This window comes from Nomascus leucogenys, chromosome 22a (assembly GCF_006542625.1).
Source record: "Nomascus leucogenys isolate Asia chromosome 22a, Asia_NLE_v1, whole genome shotgun sequence".
NCBI classification, from domain to species: Eukaryota; Metazoa; Chordata; class Mammalia; order Primates; family Hylobatidae; genus Nomascus; species Nomascus leucogenys.
This window is the reverse complement of record NC_044402.1, coordinates 27,993,438-28,007,805: the sequence shown is the minus strand read 5'-3', so window position 1 is coordinate 28,007,805 and position 14,368 is coordinate 27,993,438. Positions and strand designations below refer to the sequence as shown.

Here is a 14,368-nt window from a genome sequence, read left to right as displayed (position 1 = left end):
CTTAGCCCTTCCTGCCACCCAGCTGAGGTGTCAAACATGTGAGTTAAGACATCTTGGATCCTCTGTACACAGTCATAATTGCCTACCCAATACCACATGGAGCTAAGATAACATCAAGCCGTCCCTAAATTGCAGAATCATGAGCAAATAAATCTGTTGCTGTTTTAAACCACTAAGTTTTGAGATGGTTTGTTATACAGCAAGAGATAGGTAAAAACGTTTCTTCCTGGCAGGGTGCAGTGGCTCACGCCTGTAATTCCAGCACTTGGGGAGGCCGAGGAGGGCGGATCACCTAAGGTCAGGAGTTCGAGACCAGCCTGGTCAACATGGCGAAACCTTGTCTCTACTCAAAATACAAAAATTAGCCAGGCATGGTGGCGCGTGCCTGTAATCCCAGCTACTCGGGGGCTGAGGCATGAGAATCACTTGAACCTGGGAGGCAGAGGTTGCAGTGAGCTGAGATCGCATCACTGCACTCCAGCCTAGGCAACAGAGCGAGAGTCTGACTCAAAAAAAAAAAAAAAAAAGTTTCTTCCCTCACTGTGAACTGACTGGTAAATTTGTACTGCAATTTTATATTGGTACTCAAATCTTTAAGGACTAAATGACATTACAGAGAGAAAAGATGCTGGGAAAGAAGAATGCTAAACTTGGATGCCACGTGTCCTTAAGGCTTGCTTAATCAAAGTCCTTAGGAACTCTCTGGGCTAAATACTTCTAAATAGCAATAATAATTTGCCCTGGCCGGGCGCGGTGGCTCACGCTTGTAATCCAGCACTTGGGAGGCGAGGGGTGGACACGAGTCAGGAGATCGAGACATGGTGAAACCGTCTCTACTAAAAATACAAAAAATTAGCGGGGGGGGGGGCTGTAGTCCCGTACTCGGAGAGGCTGAGGCAGGAGAATGGCGTGACCGGGGGCGGAGCTGCAGGAGCGAGATCGCGCACTGCACTCCAGCCTGGGTGACAGAGCGAGACTCCGTCTCAAAAAAAAAAAAAATAATAATAATTTGCCCTATCTACCTCATGACATTGTTGTGAGGATCAAAAGAGATAATACATTTGAGCTTTTTTTTTTTTTTTTTTTTTTTTTGAGAGAGAGTCTCGCTCTGTCGCCCAGGCTGGAGTGCAGTGGCGCAATCTCGGCTCACTGCAACCTCTGCCTCCTGGGTTCAAGCAATTCTCCTGCCTCAGCCTCCCAAGTAGCCAGGATTACAGGTGCGGACCACCACGCCCGACCATTTTGTATTTTTAGTAGAGACAGGGTTTCACCATGTTGGCCAGGCTGGTCTCAAACTCCTGACCTCAAGAGATCCACCCATCTTGGCCCCCCAAAGTGTTGGGATTAAAGGCGTGGGCCACCGCGCCCAGCCGAGCACTTTATAAAATATCAAATGCCACAAAGGCATAAGGTATCCTTACTATATGTCGTCACTGCACAATGCTCCTTTAACCACAGGATTAGATCACAAGGCTTGTCATTTCTGGAGTGCCAGTTAGAAACTCTGTTTTAAAGACAGAGGGGAAATAAAAATGTTCTACTCCCATCTTCCTCTTGAAAATCATCACAAAACAACTGGATAACCAAGAAATAAAAGCTAAAAGCTCAATTTTTTATTAATTAGTAGACATCTGTAATTCTGAATATAATTAATGAAAATGGAAAATATATAGAAGAATGATGTTATGGGTTCAATTGTGTCCCACCAAAAAAGATATTTTGATGTCCTCATTCCCAGAAGAATGTGACCTTCTTTGGAAACTGGGACTTTCCAGAGGTAATCAAATTAAAAGGAGGCCATTCATTGGCTTCAACTTAAAATTAGCACCTAAAAGTAGGGTCAACCTGTCTTTTGAAGCTTTGAAACCAGGCATTGATTTGCTCTAACTATGAAAGTTTTAGATGGTGTCTTCTTTCAATTTAAAGCTGTTTCATCTACATTGAAAATCTGTGATTTACTGTAGCCACCTTCATCAATTATTTTAGCTAGATCTTCTGGATAACTTGCTGAAGTTATCAGCATTCACTGCTTCACCTTGCACTTTTATGTTGTGGAGATGGCTTCTTTCCTTAAGCTTCATGAATGAACTTCTGCTAGGCTTAAGCTTTTCTTCTGCAGCTTCCTTACCTCTTTCAGCCTTGATAGAATTGAAGTGATTAGGATCTTCTTCTGGATTAGATTTGGGTTTAAGGGAATGTTGTGGCTGCTTTGATCTTTTATCCAGACCACTAAAACTTTCTCTCTACCAGCAACAAAAGGCTGTTTCACTTTCTTACAATTTGTGGGTTCACTGGAGTAGCACTTTTAATTTTCTTCAAGAACTTTTTTTGCATTCACAACTTGGCTAATTGCTTGGTGTAAGAGGCCTCGCTTTTGGCCTATGTCAGCTTTTAACATGCCTCCCTCACTAAGTTTAATCTCATGAAGGTAGCGAGTAAAACAATACTGGAAGGATGTGTGTTGAGATGAGGTAGGGGGAGCAGGGGAGATGAAGAAAGAGTTAGAAGAAATAAGTTCTAATGTTTGATAGCAGAGTAGGGTGACTATAGTTAAAAACAATGCATTGTATATTTCAAATAGCTAGACGAGAGGACTTGATGATCCCAACATATAGAAATAATAAATGCTTGGGGTGACGAGTACCCTAAACACCTTGACTTGATTCTATACACATTCTATACATGTAACAACATATCACATGTACCCCATACAAATGTACAAATGTTAGGTATCAATAAAAAATTTTTAAAAAGATTTAAAAAATAAGTAAATAAATAAATAAATAAATAAATAAATAAAATGAGGCCATTGGGGGATGCTAATGTCTTTATAGAAAGGGGAAATTTGGACACAGAGACAGACATGCACAGAAGGAACACAGAAGACAATGCTGTTTTTTTGTTTTTCTTGAGACAGAGTCTCACTCTGTTGCCCAGGTGGAGTGCAGTGGTGTGATCTCGGCTCACTGCAACCTCTGCCTTACAGGTTCAAGCGATTCTCGTGCCTCAGCCTCCTGAGTAGCTGGGATTATAGACGTGCACCTTCCATCACGCCCAGCTAATGTTTGTATTTTTAGTAAAGACAGGGTTTCACCACGTTGGCTAGGCTGGTCTTGAACTCCTGACCTCAAGTGATCTGCCCACCTTGGCCTCCCAAAGTGCTGGGATGACAGGCATGAGCCACTGTGCCCGGCCAGAAGACGACAATGTTTGACACACAGGAAGACAGCCGTGTGGTGGAGTGATGCGCTATAAGCCAGGGAACGTCATGGATTGCTGGCAACACCAGAAGCCAGGAAGGATTCTCCAGGGCATCAGAGAGCATGGCCCTGCTGACACCTAGACCCCAAACTTATAACCCACAGAATTATGAGACTAGACATTTTTGTTGTTTTAAGTCACTCTGTTCTGATATTTTGTTACAGCAGCCACAGGAAACTAATACAACTGGAAAATGATAGGGTTAGAAGAAGGTCATATCTATGTCCTTATAGAGTGGAATTCTTTCAAAACCAAGTAAATTCACTGTATGGAACCCTAGAGAAGCTTAAAAACCGGAGCGAACAGGCAGCAAAGTAAGCAAGGGTTAAAGTCGGGCTACAAACAAGATGACTGGAAGATGATATAAAAATGAATACGAGCCCTCATACATTGATGGAGAGATTGTAAAACAGTGCAGTCTCTTTGGAAAACAGTTTAGCAATTCCTCAAAAAGTCAAACACAGAGAGTTACCATATGATCTAGCAATTCCACTAGTAAGTATAAACCCAAGAGAAACAAAAATATATCATACAAAAACTTGTACACCCATGTTCACAGCAGCACTGCTGACAATAGCCAAAAAGCAGAAACAACCCAAATGGCCATCAAGTGATAAGTGGATAAACAGGACGTGGCACCCTCACACAAAGGATTATTATTCAGTCATAGAAAAGAATGGAGTGCTGTTACACGCTACAACATGGATGAATTTGAAAATATTGTGCTAGTGAAGGAAGCCAGACAGAAAAGACCAAATGTTATACAATTCCTTTTATATTTAATGTCCAAAGTAGGCAAATCTATAGAGACAAAAAGTAGACTACTGGTTGCCAAGGACTTACAGGGGGAAGGGAAACAGTATCCAATGAATGCTACTGAGTACAGGGTTTCTTTTAGGAGGAATGAAAATATTTAAAATTTGATGGTGGGGCCAGGCGTGGTGATTCACACCTATAATCCCAGTGCTCTGGAAGGCTGAGTTAGGAGAATCACTTGAGGCCAGGATTTCAAGAACATCCTGGGCAACAGCCTCTTGAAAGAGATCCCCATCTCTACAAAAATCACATTAAAAAATCAGCTGGGCATGGTGGCATGCGCCTATAGTCCTAACTACTTAGGAGGCTGAGGTGGGAGGATGGCTGGAGTACCAAAGTTTGAGGCTGAAGTGAGCTGACTGCACCACTGCACTCCATCCTGGGCAACAGAGACCCTGCATCCATCTATGCATCAATCTATCTATATATCCATGTATCTAGCTATCTAAATAAATAGATATAAAAATCTGCACAATTTTATTTTTTTTCCCTTTCTTCATGTTGTTTTAAATTTCATGAGCTGACAGAGTTGCTACGGAAGATTAAATATGGATGCAAATTCTTTGTTATTCTTCCCATTTGGAGGTGGAGGAGGGCAATCCCCACAACGCTTGAATCTGGGCTGACCTTAGCGACGCTCTGACCAATAGAAGAGGCATAAGTGATACTCTGGGACCTGTACAGCTAGGGCATAAAAAGCCTTCCAACTTTCAACTGGGTATCCTTGTTTTTGTTTTTTGACACAGTGTCTCACTCTGTCATGGGCTAGGGTGCAGTGGCACAATCATAGCTCACTGCAGCCTCAAACTCCTTGGCTTGAGGGATGCTCCGGCCTCAGCCTCCTGAATGGCTAGGATCACAAGTATGCACCACCACGTTCGGCTACTTTATGTTTTTAGAGACCGGGTCTCACTATGCTGCTCAGACTGGTCTCGAACTCCTGGCCTCAGCTGATCTTCCTATCTTGGCCTCACAAAGTGCTGGGATTATAGGCATGAGCCTCCATGCCTGGCTTCAGTCAGGTATCTTTGCATGCTTGCTCTAGAGGCCTGCTGCCATGCATGATGAACAACTCTCCAAGACCACCATGGTATGAAGAAACCCAAGCTAGAAACATGGAGAGGCCACACAGAGCTCCAGCCACTCCAGCCTAGGTGAAACATGTGAATGAAGAAGGCTTCATATGTCTCCAGCCATACAGCCACCACTGAGTGCAACCATGAGAGGAACCTTGGGTAAGAACCACCCAACTGTGCTTGCCAATCCCTAGAACCCTGAGAAATAACTAACAATGAACTGTTCTTTTAATCTACTGTGCTTACAGTAATAAGTATTTGGAAAGTTTTCATAACTTCTAGGGTTGTCAGTTCTCTGAAACAAATTGGAACAATCTGAAATCTTCCTCTGAATTAAAATAAATTGAATCTCTTTATATAAAGCTATTACTCTTTTATATTTTACAAACTTAAAACAATAATAAAAAGTTTATATTTATTGTCTACTATGTTCCAAGTGCTCTACATGGATTAGCTTACGTAAGTCTTAAAAGAGCTCTATAAGGCAGGAATTATTATTAGCCCCAATGTACCAGTATGAAAGCAGATTAACTCTCATATGCCCAACGTCCTAATAAGTGGCACTCTTAACCACTAACATTCGCAAAAGCCAATGAAATCAACATTAAAGTTATAAATGAAACACTGGCAGGACTTTTCGAGGGACATTGTATATGTATAACACACTGGGAAAGATAAACACATCTCAAAATGTGTTGAAAGCATTGAAATCATCCATCACACTTCAGAAAAACAAAGCATTCTTCACCTTATCTAAATGACATGACAAAGTGTAGATACTTAATACTCTAGGTCAACATTACTATTATTTGTCCCTGACTAAAACAAGTCAAAAACAGTAGCTGGCCAAATACAGCTGTCACTTACCAATTTCCTGCCGAGTACTGCACACTCCAGCTCCATACTCCTCTAGGACTTTGGCGGCTGCTTCTTGACATGATCCAGTATTCCGTGCAAATCCAAGATAGTTATAGGAACCCATATTTATAACACCTTTTATTATATTCCCTGTATACCTGTGTATAAATAGCATAAAACAATGAAACTCATGAGCAAAAAAGTACTTACATGTAATAGCAAATGCACTGGTAACACAAAAGGAAGCAGAGAGAACAAAGTCCATATAAAAAAATCTCAAACACACTACCAATTATGGAAATGGAAGTTAAAACAATCAATTTTCATTTATTAATAGTGATAAAGATTTTAAAACTAACGATATCCAGTGCTGGCCAGGACAGTCACCTTATCTTACAGGACACTGTACATAAGAATATCAGGTTTGTTTTTTGGAGGGCAGTTTGGCAGTACGTATCCATTAAAAGATATACATACTCTGACTCAGTAACTCCCACACATGAGCATATAAACACATGAGGATCCTTTGAGAGCCAATGCACAATTTGCCACATCTGGTCCTCAGGTACAAGGACCAGTGACATTTCATACAAAGAAAGCTGAGGCAGCCTGGGCCCCTAACTAAGGACAAAATGGTTCAAGGGCCCCACCAACCTAGGATGAACATGAAGCATGGATAAGGATAAACTGTTACTGTTTTAATTCCCTGAGATTTTGAGATTATTAACATAGCCCAACCTGTCACACCATGGCACATCTATACTGTAAAATACAATATAGTCACTACAAATAATAAACTTGCTGTGAATATACACATGAGAAGGGGTGTCACTAATATTTGACCAAGCTAAGAAGGCAAGCTGTAGGCCGGGCACGGTGGCTCATGCCTGTAATCCCAGCACTTTGGGAGGCCGAGGTGGGTGGATCACGAGGTCAGGAGATTGAGACCATCCTGGCTAACACAATGAAACCCTGTCTCTACTAAAAAACACAAAAAATTAGCCAGGCGTGGTGGCGGGCGCTGTAGTCCCAGCTACTCGGGAGGCTGAGGCAGGAGAATGGCGTGAACCCAGGAGGCAGAGCTTGCAGTGAGCCAAGAATGGCACCACTGCACTCCAGCCTGAACGACAGAGCGAGACTCTGACACTTTGGGAGGCCAAGGTGGGCAGATCACTTGAGGCCAGGAGTTTGAGACCAGCCTGGCCAACATGGTGAAACCTCATCTCTACTAAAAATACAAAAAGTAGCTGAGCATGGTGGTGCATCTCTGTAGTCCCAGCTACCAGGGAGGCTAAGGTGGGAGAATCACTTGAACTTGGGAGGTGGAGGTTGTAGTGGGCTAAGATTGTGACACTGCACTCCAGCCTGGGCAACAAAGCGAGGCTCTGACTCAAATAAATAAAAAAGTAAACAAACAAACAAATACAGTGTTAAAAATACAAAAAGTTTTCCAAACCATTCAATCCATTTAAGTAAAAACACTACCCGTATCATCCTTAAATCATTTGAGAAATCAAAATATCCAGAAATAAATTTGCATACTTGATTCTGATAAGTGGCATAATGGAAAGGATAGCTTTTCTTCCTTTTTTTTTTTTAAAAAAAAGTCAAGACCAAAAATAAAACAGACTAAACTTTTGTATACTGTTTCTTATCAACAGGAGTTATTTTTAAAAATAAATAAGCCAAGACAGGCGTGGTGGCTCATGCCTGTAATCCCAGCACTTTGGGAGGCTGAGGGGGACAGATCACTTGAGGTCAGGCATTCAAGACCAGCCTGACCAACATGGTGAAACCCCATCTCTACTAAAAAAAAATACAAAAATTAGCTAGGTGTGGTGGTGCATGCCTGTAGTCCCAGCTACTCCGGAGGCTGAGGCATGAGAATTGCTTGAACCTGGGAGGCGGAGGTTACAGTGAGCTGAGATCACGCCACTGCACTCCAGCCTGGGTGACAGAGCAAAACTCCATCTCAAAAAATAAATAAATAAATAAATAAGCCAAATTTTGTTCTGAACTATAATCCAACACAGTATCAAATGTAATAGAAAGATGTATCTTAAAAAGCTCAACAATGAAGAATATGTACGGAAACCAATCATATTGTATCCTCAGCTGCTACTCCTATTTGGAGAGAATACTCAATTTATAATAACATATTTTCTCAAACGAAGAAACCCTTTTGTAATTGTTGTCAAGAAATAATTTCCCAACCAAGACTCACTTGAAGGACCAATTATAATCATGAGACTGTCTCTCCATGATGTCCACCCTGGCTCCAGGCACACTACAGATTGGCCGATTCCAGTTGTCTCTTATCCTCATGTACAGGTTCCTTGTATAAAAGTTTTCAAAATCTTGATACAATGACACGAAGTCCTGCCAAGAAATGGTGACATACCATAAATTTAACTGAGTTACTTCATTAAAAATTTTTTTAACAGATGACATGATTTTTTATTTATGTAAATTTATGGGGTACAAGGGCAATTTCATTACGTGCAAAACTGTGTAATGGACAAGTCAGGGATTTTACAGTATCAATCATTCAAATAACATACATGGTACCCATTAAGTAATTTCTCATCATCCACCCTCACTGCCTCACCCTTCCAAGTCTCCATTGTCTATCATTCCACTGAGTTACTTTAAAAACAAACTTTACAACTTCCATTTTCATACTGTAAGAGCACCTGAGAATGAGAGGCCACTTATATTTAATTAACTGCTAAATCAGGACAGGCTTGGTGGCTCACGTCTGTAATCCCAGGACATTAGAAAGCCAATGCAGGAGGAATGCTTGAGCTCAGGAGTTCGGGACAAGCCTGGGCAACACAGCAAGACTCTGTCTCAACAAAAACATTTTAAAAATTAGCCAGGTGCAGTGCACCTGTAGTCCCAGCTACTCGGGAGGCTGAGGCAGGGGGATCCCTTGTTGCCCAGTAGGTTGGGGCTGCAGTGAGCTATGATGGCACCACTGTACTCCAGGCTGGATAACAGCAAAAACAACAACAACAAAAACCCTGATGTATCAGGAAAACATCTGGAAAGGCATCAATTCTCTATGTTTATTTTAACACAACTCTTATCAGATAAAAGTCACTTAACTTTAATAGTTGACATATATTACATGGTTTCAAATAACTAACTTCATGAATGTAGAGCACAAGAATGTAAATTAACAAAGTAGTCCTCATAAAAATAAAATGTAGTCATACAATTCTGTCATTAAATGGTTTCCCTCCCTAATAATCTCAAAAAGACTGCTCTTCCCTCCCCACAAGCCTCCCCCCACATTAACAGATTAGGGGAAATGCCATACAAACCACATAATTCCAATTTCAACCAAGAAAAATAATTCCAAAATTAAGATTCCATCCTTTGCATATTTTCAAGGATCAAAATGAAACAAATCCAAAGAGAAAATAATAAACAAGAAACACTATAAAGTAGGATATAGGGGCCAGGTGTGGTGGCTCACACCTGTAATCCCAGCACTTTGGGAGGCCGAGGCGGGTGGGTGGGCAGATCACTTGAAGTCTCAGGAGTTCAAGACCAGCCTGGCCAACATGGCGAAACCCGTCTCCACTAAAAATACAAAAATTAGCTGGGCATGGTGGCAGGTGCCTGTAATTCCAACTACTCAGGAGGCTTGAGGCCGGAGAATTGCTTGAACCTGGGAAGTGGAGGTTGCAGTAGGCCGTGGTCACTGCACTCCAGCCTGGGCAACAGATTGAGACTCCATCTCAAAAAAAAATGGTTATAGGAAGCCACCCACCTTAGGTTCTTTTCCCTTTAGAAAGGAATTTTTTTAAAAAGAAAAAAAAGAAAAAGAGGCCAGGTGCAATGGTTCATGCCTGTAATCCCAACACTTCGGGAAGCTAAGGTGGAAGGATCGCTTGTGGCCAGGAATCTGAAGTGACAGTAATCTATGACTACACCACTGCACTCCAGTCTGTGCAACAGAGCAAGAACCTGTCTCAAAAAGAAAAGAAGGCAGGACACAGTGGTTCATGCCTGTAATGCCAACACTTGGGAGGCTAAGGCGGGAAGATCACTTGAGCCCAAGAGTTCAAGACCAGCCTGGGCAACATAGTGGGACTCTGTCTCTACAAATAAATTTTTAAAAAGAAAGAAAAGAGGCCGGGCATGGTGGCTCACGCTTGTAATCCCAGCAATTTGGGAGGCCGAGGCGGGTGGATCATGAGGTCAGGAGATCGAGACCACGGTGAAACCCCGTCTCTACTAGAAATACAAAAAATTAGCCGGATGTGGTGGCGGGCGCCTGTAGTCCCAGCTACTCGGAGAGGCTGAGGCAGGAGAATGGCGTGAACCCGGGAGGCAGAGCTTGCAGTGAGCCGAGATCGCGCCACTGCACTCCATCCTGGGCGACAGAGCGAGACTCCGTCTCAAAAAAAAAAAAAAAAAAAAAAGAAAGAAAGAAAAGAAAATACATTCCCAAAATGAATTCCTATCCTCAGGAACTTAATCCTTCCTCTGAGAGATTAAGTTGTACTAAAACTTAAGTCTGTAAAAAATCAAGTCACAGTGGAGCAGAAATGCTATGCCTGGTGTGGTATGACCACTACTCAGAACACATGTGACCAGACCATATGAGATCTACTTAAACTCTTGAATGTAAAGGGTAAACCAAACAACAAGAAAACGAAACTACAGTTTTACTGTATCAGCCAACTACTGAGTTTACAGCCATCAGATCTGGGCTTGGTGCCAATATAAATTAACCTGTTAACTAAATCAGTCAAAAACATTGAAAAAGCTTAAGCCTTATTCTGTAAAAGATTTTCATTTCTAAAGAAGGCTACATATAACTCTAAAATTAATAATTTTCTATGACACCGGACTCTCAAGTGCCTACTAAATGAGCCTCCCAGTAGATAAATCTTACAAATAAGGCTGAGCAAAGTTAGAAGCTACTCTAAGAATCTGCAGTACCTGATACCAACTCTCTTTTTTTTTTTTTTTTTTTTTGTTTTTGAGGCAGAGTTTCACTCTTGTTGCCCAGGCTGGAGTGTAATGATGTGATCTTGGCTCACTGCAACCTCTGCCTCCAGGTTCAAGCTATTCTCCTGCCTCAGCCTCCCGAGTAGCTGGGATTACAGGCGTCTGCCACCACGCCCAGCTAATTTTTTGTATTTTTAGTAAAGATGGGGTTTCACTATGTTGGCCAGGCTGCTCTCAAACTCCTGACCTCAGGCGATCCACCCACCTCGGCCTCCCAAAGTGCTGGGATTAAAGGTGTGAGCTACCACGCCCGGCTACCATCTCTTTTACAATTGGTTCTAATAGTTAATTTTCCTCAGGACAGAAAATATCCATAAATAACATGTCTATCACAATTGGAAATTTTTCATTTAAATGGTATGTCCATTTTGATAGCCTTCCAACAAGTATACTGGTTGAATGAAAATAGGAATAGAGATATCCAATTCTAATTGAAACTTTTTATTTGGCTGTTATTACCCATGCATTTATTTCCCAAAGGAAAAAACAAAAAGTAGTCTTCAATCCTTTTCATTCGTGTCAAAAAGGGTAAGAGTACTAACCCTTCTAATGAAGAAAATGACTGATTATCTCATTTCTTTTTTTTTTAATTAAAAAAAAATTTTTTTTTTGAGACAGAGTCTCACTCTGTCACCCAGGCTGGAGTGCAATGGTGTGATCTCGGCTTACTGCAACCTCCGCCTCCTGGGTTCAAGAGATTCTCCTGTCTTAGCCTCCCAAGTAGCTGAGATTACAAGTGCCTGCCACCATACCTAGAAAATTTTTGTATTTTTTAGTAAAGACAGGGTTTCACCATGTTAGGTACATACCTAACCATGTTGGTCAGGCTGGTCTTGAACTCCTGACCTCAAAGGATCTGCCTGCCTCAGCCTCCCAAAGTGCTGGGATTACAGGCGTAAGCCACGGCGCCTGGCCGATCTCATTTCTTTATAACCTTTCTAAACACTGCACATTAACGTTCAAAGTATTAACTCCAATATTAAGAGAAATATTTCCTTGCAGACAAATTTTTATTAGCGACAAAAGCAATATTTTTTGTTTTTACTATATAAAACAGAAAAACCTTAGAGTCTGCTCCAAATACCAGAGGGGTTATCAAACCCCAAGATAGAAAAAAGACTGCAGGCCAGAATGAAGTAGAGCTTCACCCCTCAGCCTTGGGCTAAACAAAGACAACCAGAGGCACAGCTGTCTGGGATTAGGAAGGAAGCAATGGGTTCCAATTTCCTGAACAAAGAATTGTGCCTGCCATGGTCAGGCATTTCCATCTCTCCTTAACAAATGATTAAGTCACACTAGCACAGGGTAAAGGAGGAGAAGCTGTCACAAAGAGGGATGTTAGAGATCAAAAGCGGGTGGCATAGAATGGTAGGAGAGAGGGCTGAAGTCTCAGCTCCCCTTTACTCCTTAGCTAAGCTCCAGGGTAGCAGCTCTGATCTCAGTCAGTAGGTTCAGCAGAAAGATTTGATAGGCATGGCTGGGCGCAGTGGCTCACACCATAATCCCAGCACTTTGGGAGGCCAAGGCGGGTGGATCGCTTGAGCCCAGGAGTTTGAGACCAGCCTGGGCACTGTAGTGAAACTCTGTCACTACAAACAATACAAAAATTAGCCAGGTGTCGTGGCACGTGCCTATAGTCCCAGCAACTTGGGAGGCTCAAGGTGGACAGATCACTTGAGCTCAGAAGGTTAGGGTTGTAGTGAGCCAAGATCAGACCACTGCACTTTAGCCTGGGCAATAGAATGAAAAGCTGTCTCAAAAATAATAATAATAATAGTAATAATAATTTAAAAAAAGATGAGAAGGGCAGCAAACCAAACTCCCTGCAGCTTAGCCATGAAAAAAAGGAGGGAAGGAGTCACTACTTGCAGTTCCAGTTCTAGGCAATGGGAGTGTATTTCCAAAAATATCAGGTTAACTTTAAATATTCTAAGACCACAGTTAAAGTAAGGGGGTAATCTTTTCATTCACTCATTCAAATATATCTTACTGAGTACTCGATACATACTGGATTGTATGCTAGACTTTCAGGATACATTAAAGAACAAGACAGTTCTCTCCGCAAAGAGTGATAGCCCCACTATTCCAACCCTCATTCCCCCATCTCCACCACTCTCTTCCCCCTCCTCAGTTTGGCCACTGTGAAGTGACTTTAGTTAAGGCTTATGTAATACTCATCATCACTGACCTAATACTCAGTTATTGAACAAACATTTACTGAGCAGTACCTTCCAGGCACTAAACTGGGCACTGGGAACAAAAATGAGTAAGAACAACCTCTACACTCCCTAAGAACTCTTAGCGTAGTGGAGAAACACACAAATACAATATAGTAAGTACTATAAAAGGGTGTTTGTCCAGAGAAGGAGCAAATACCTAACTGATAAGGGAGTGACAATGATAAAGTCAAGTTCAAGCAGCCTTAAGGATATACTCATAAACATTCTTCCTGAAGATCCTCACAAATCCCATATTCTAGCACATGTAAGTAGAGGGAAAACAATACCTACTTGCGACTAAATGCTGGATCACCGAACTTGAAATACTCACTTAAGAGCCTTCTCAACTCAAGAGAACAACTCAAACTCTTGGATTTGCTGCTTAGAGATCGATGAAGACCTTACCAAAAGTAGTCTAGGGACATCCCAATAAGAAGTCAATAAATATCCTTTACTGGTTAAGCCTATTTAAGGTAAGCCTTCTAGAAAATATCCTATATTGTTTAATATAATATACATTAAGTACCACCTATTCTAGCACCTATACAGGCATTAAGAACACAGGGGGCAAAGCTGGATGCTATCACTTTCTGAAGTCCACTTTCTAACAACTGTCCCTTTGTTAAGCATCATTCTGGCCCAACACGGATAGCCAAATATGTTTACATGATGATGATAAAGATGATGAATAATCACAACAGCAGCAAGAGTGCCCATCTACTGAGTATTTACGACATACCAGGCATTTGCCGAGTGCTTTACATGCACATATATTTATATACTTATATATGTAAGTATGTAAATATACATACTCTGCACACTCTTAAAGAAGATATCATTTCTTATACTTTCAGAGAGGCTAAATGGCTTTCCCACTTAGGAAAGCAGCCAGAGGCAGAGCCAGGAACTAATAATCCAGGCCTTCTAACTTTACTCTGTGATCCTAACCCCAATGCCACACTGCCTCTCATTTGGAGATGCTACTAAATCAATCTGAAATACTTTGATAGCGTTCAAAGCACTTCAAGACCACTGTGCTATTGTCCTTCCCATTCTTTTCCTATGTTCTGCATATGACCAACACACACATAACAAACCCCCTGCAAGACACAC

The 14,368-nt window shown here is 41.6% G+C and overlaps 1 protein-coding gene across 1 annotated transcript in view; it reads right to left on the bottom strand.

Moving 5' to 3' along the window:
* Nucleotides 1-14,368, bottom strand: part of SPTLC2 (serine palmitoyltransferase long chain base subunit 2) — a 112,344-nt gene that overhangs the window by 57,957 nt on the left and 40,019 nt on the right. The window contains exons 3-4 of the mRNA XM_003260811.4: nt 8,236-8,390; nt 6,021-6,169 (exon numbers count right to left, since the gene is read on the bottom strand). Coding sequence (XP_003260859.1) covers nt 6,021-6,169; nt 8,236-8,390 — 304 coding nt within the window. The remainder of the gene's footprint in view (nt 1-6,020; nt 6,170-8,235; nt 8,391-14,368) is intronic.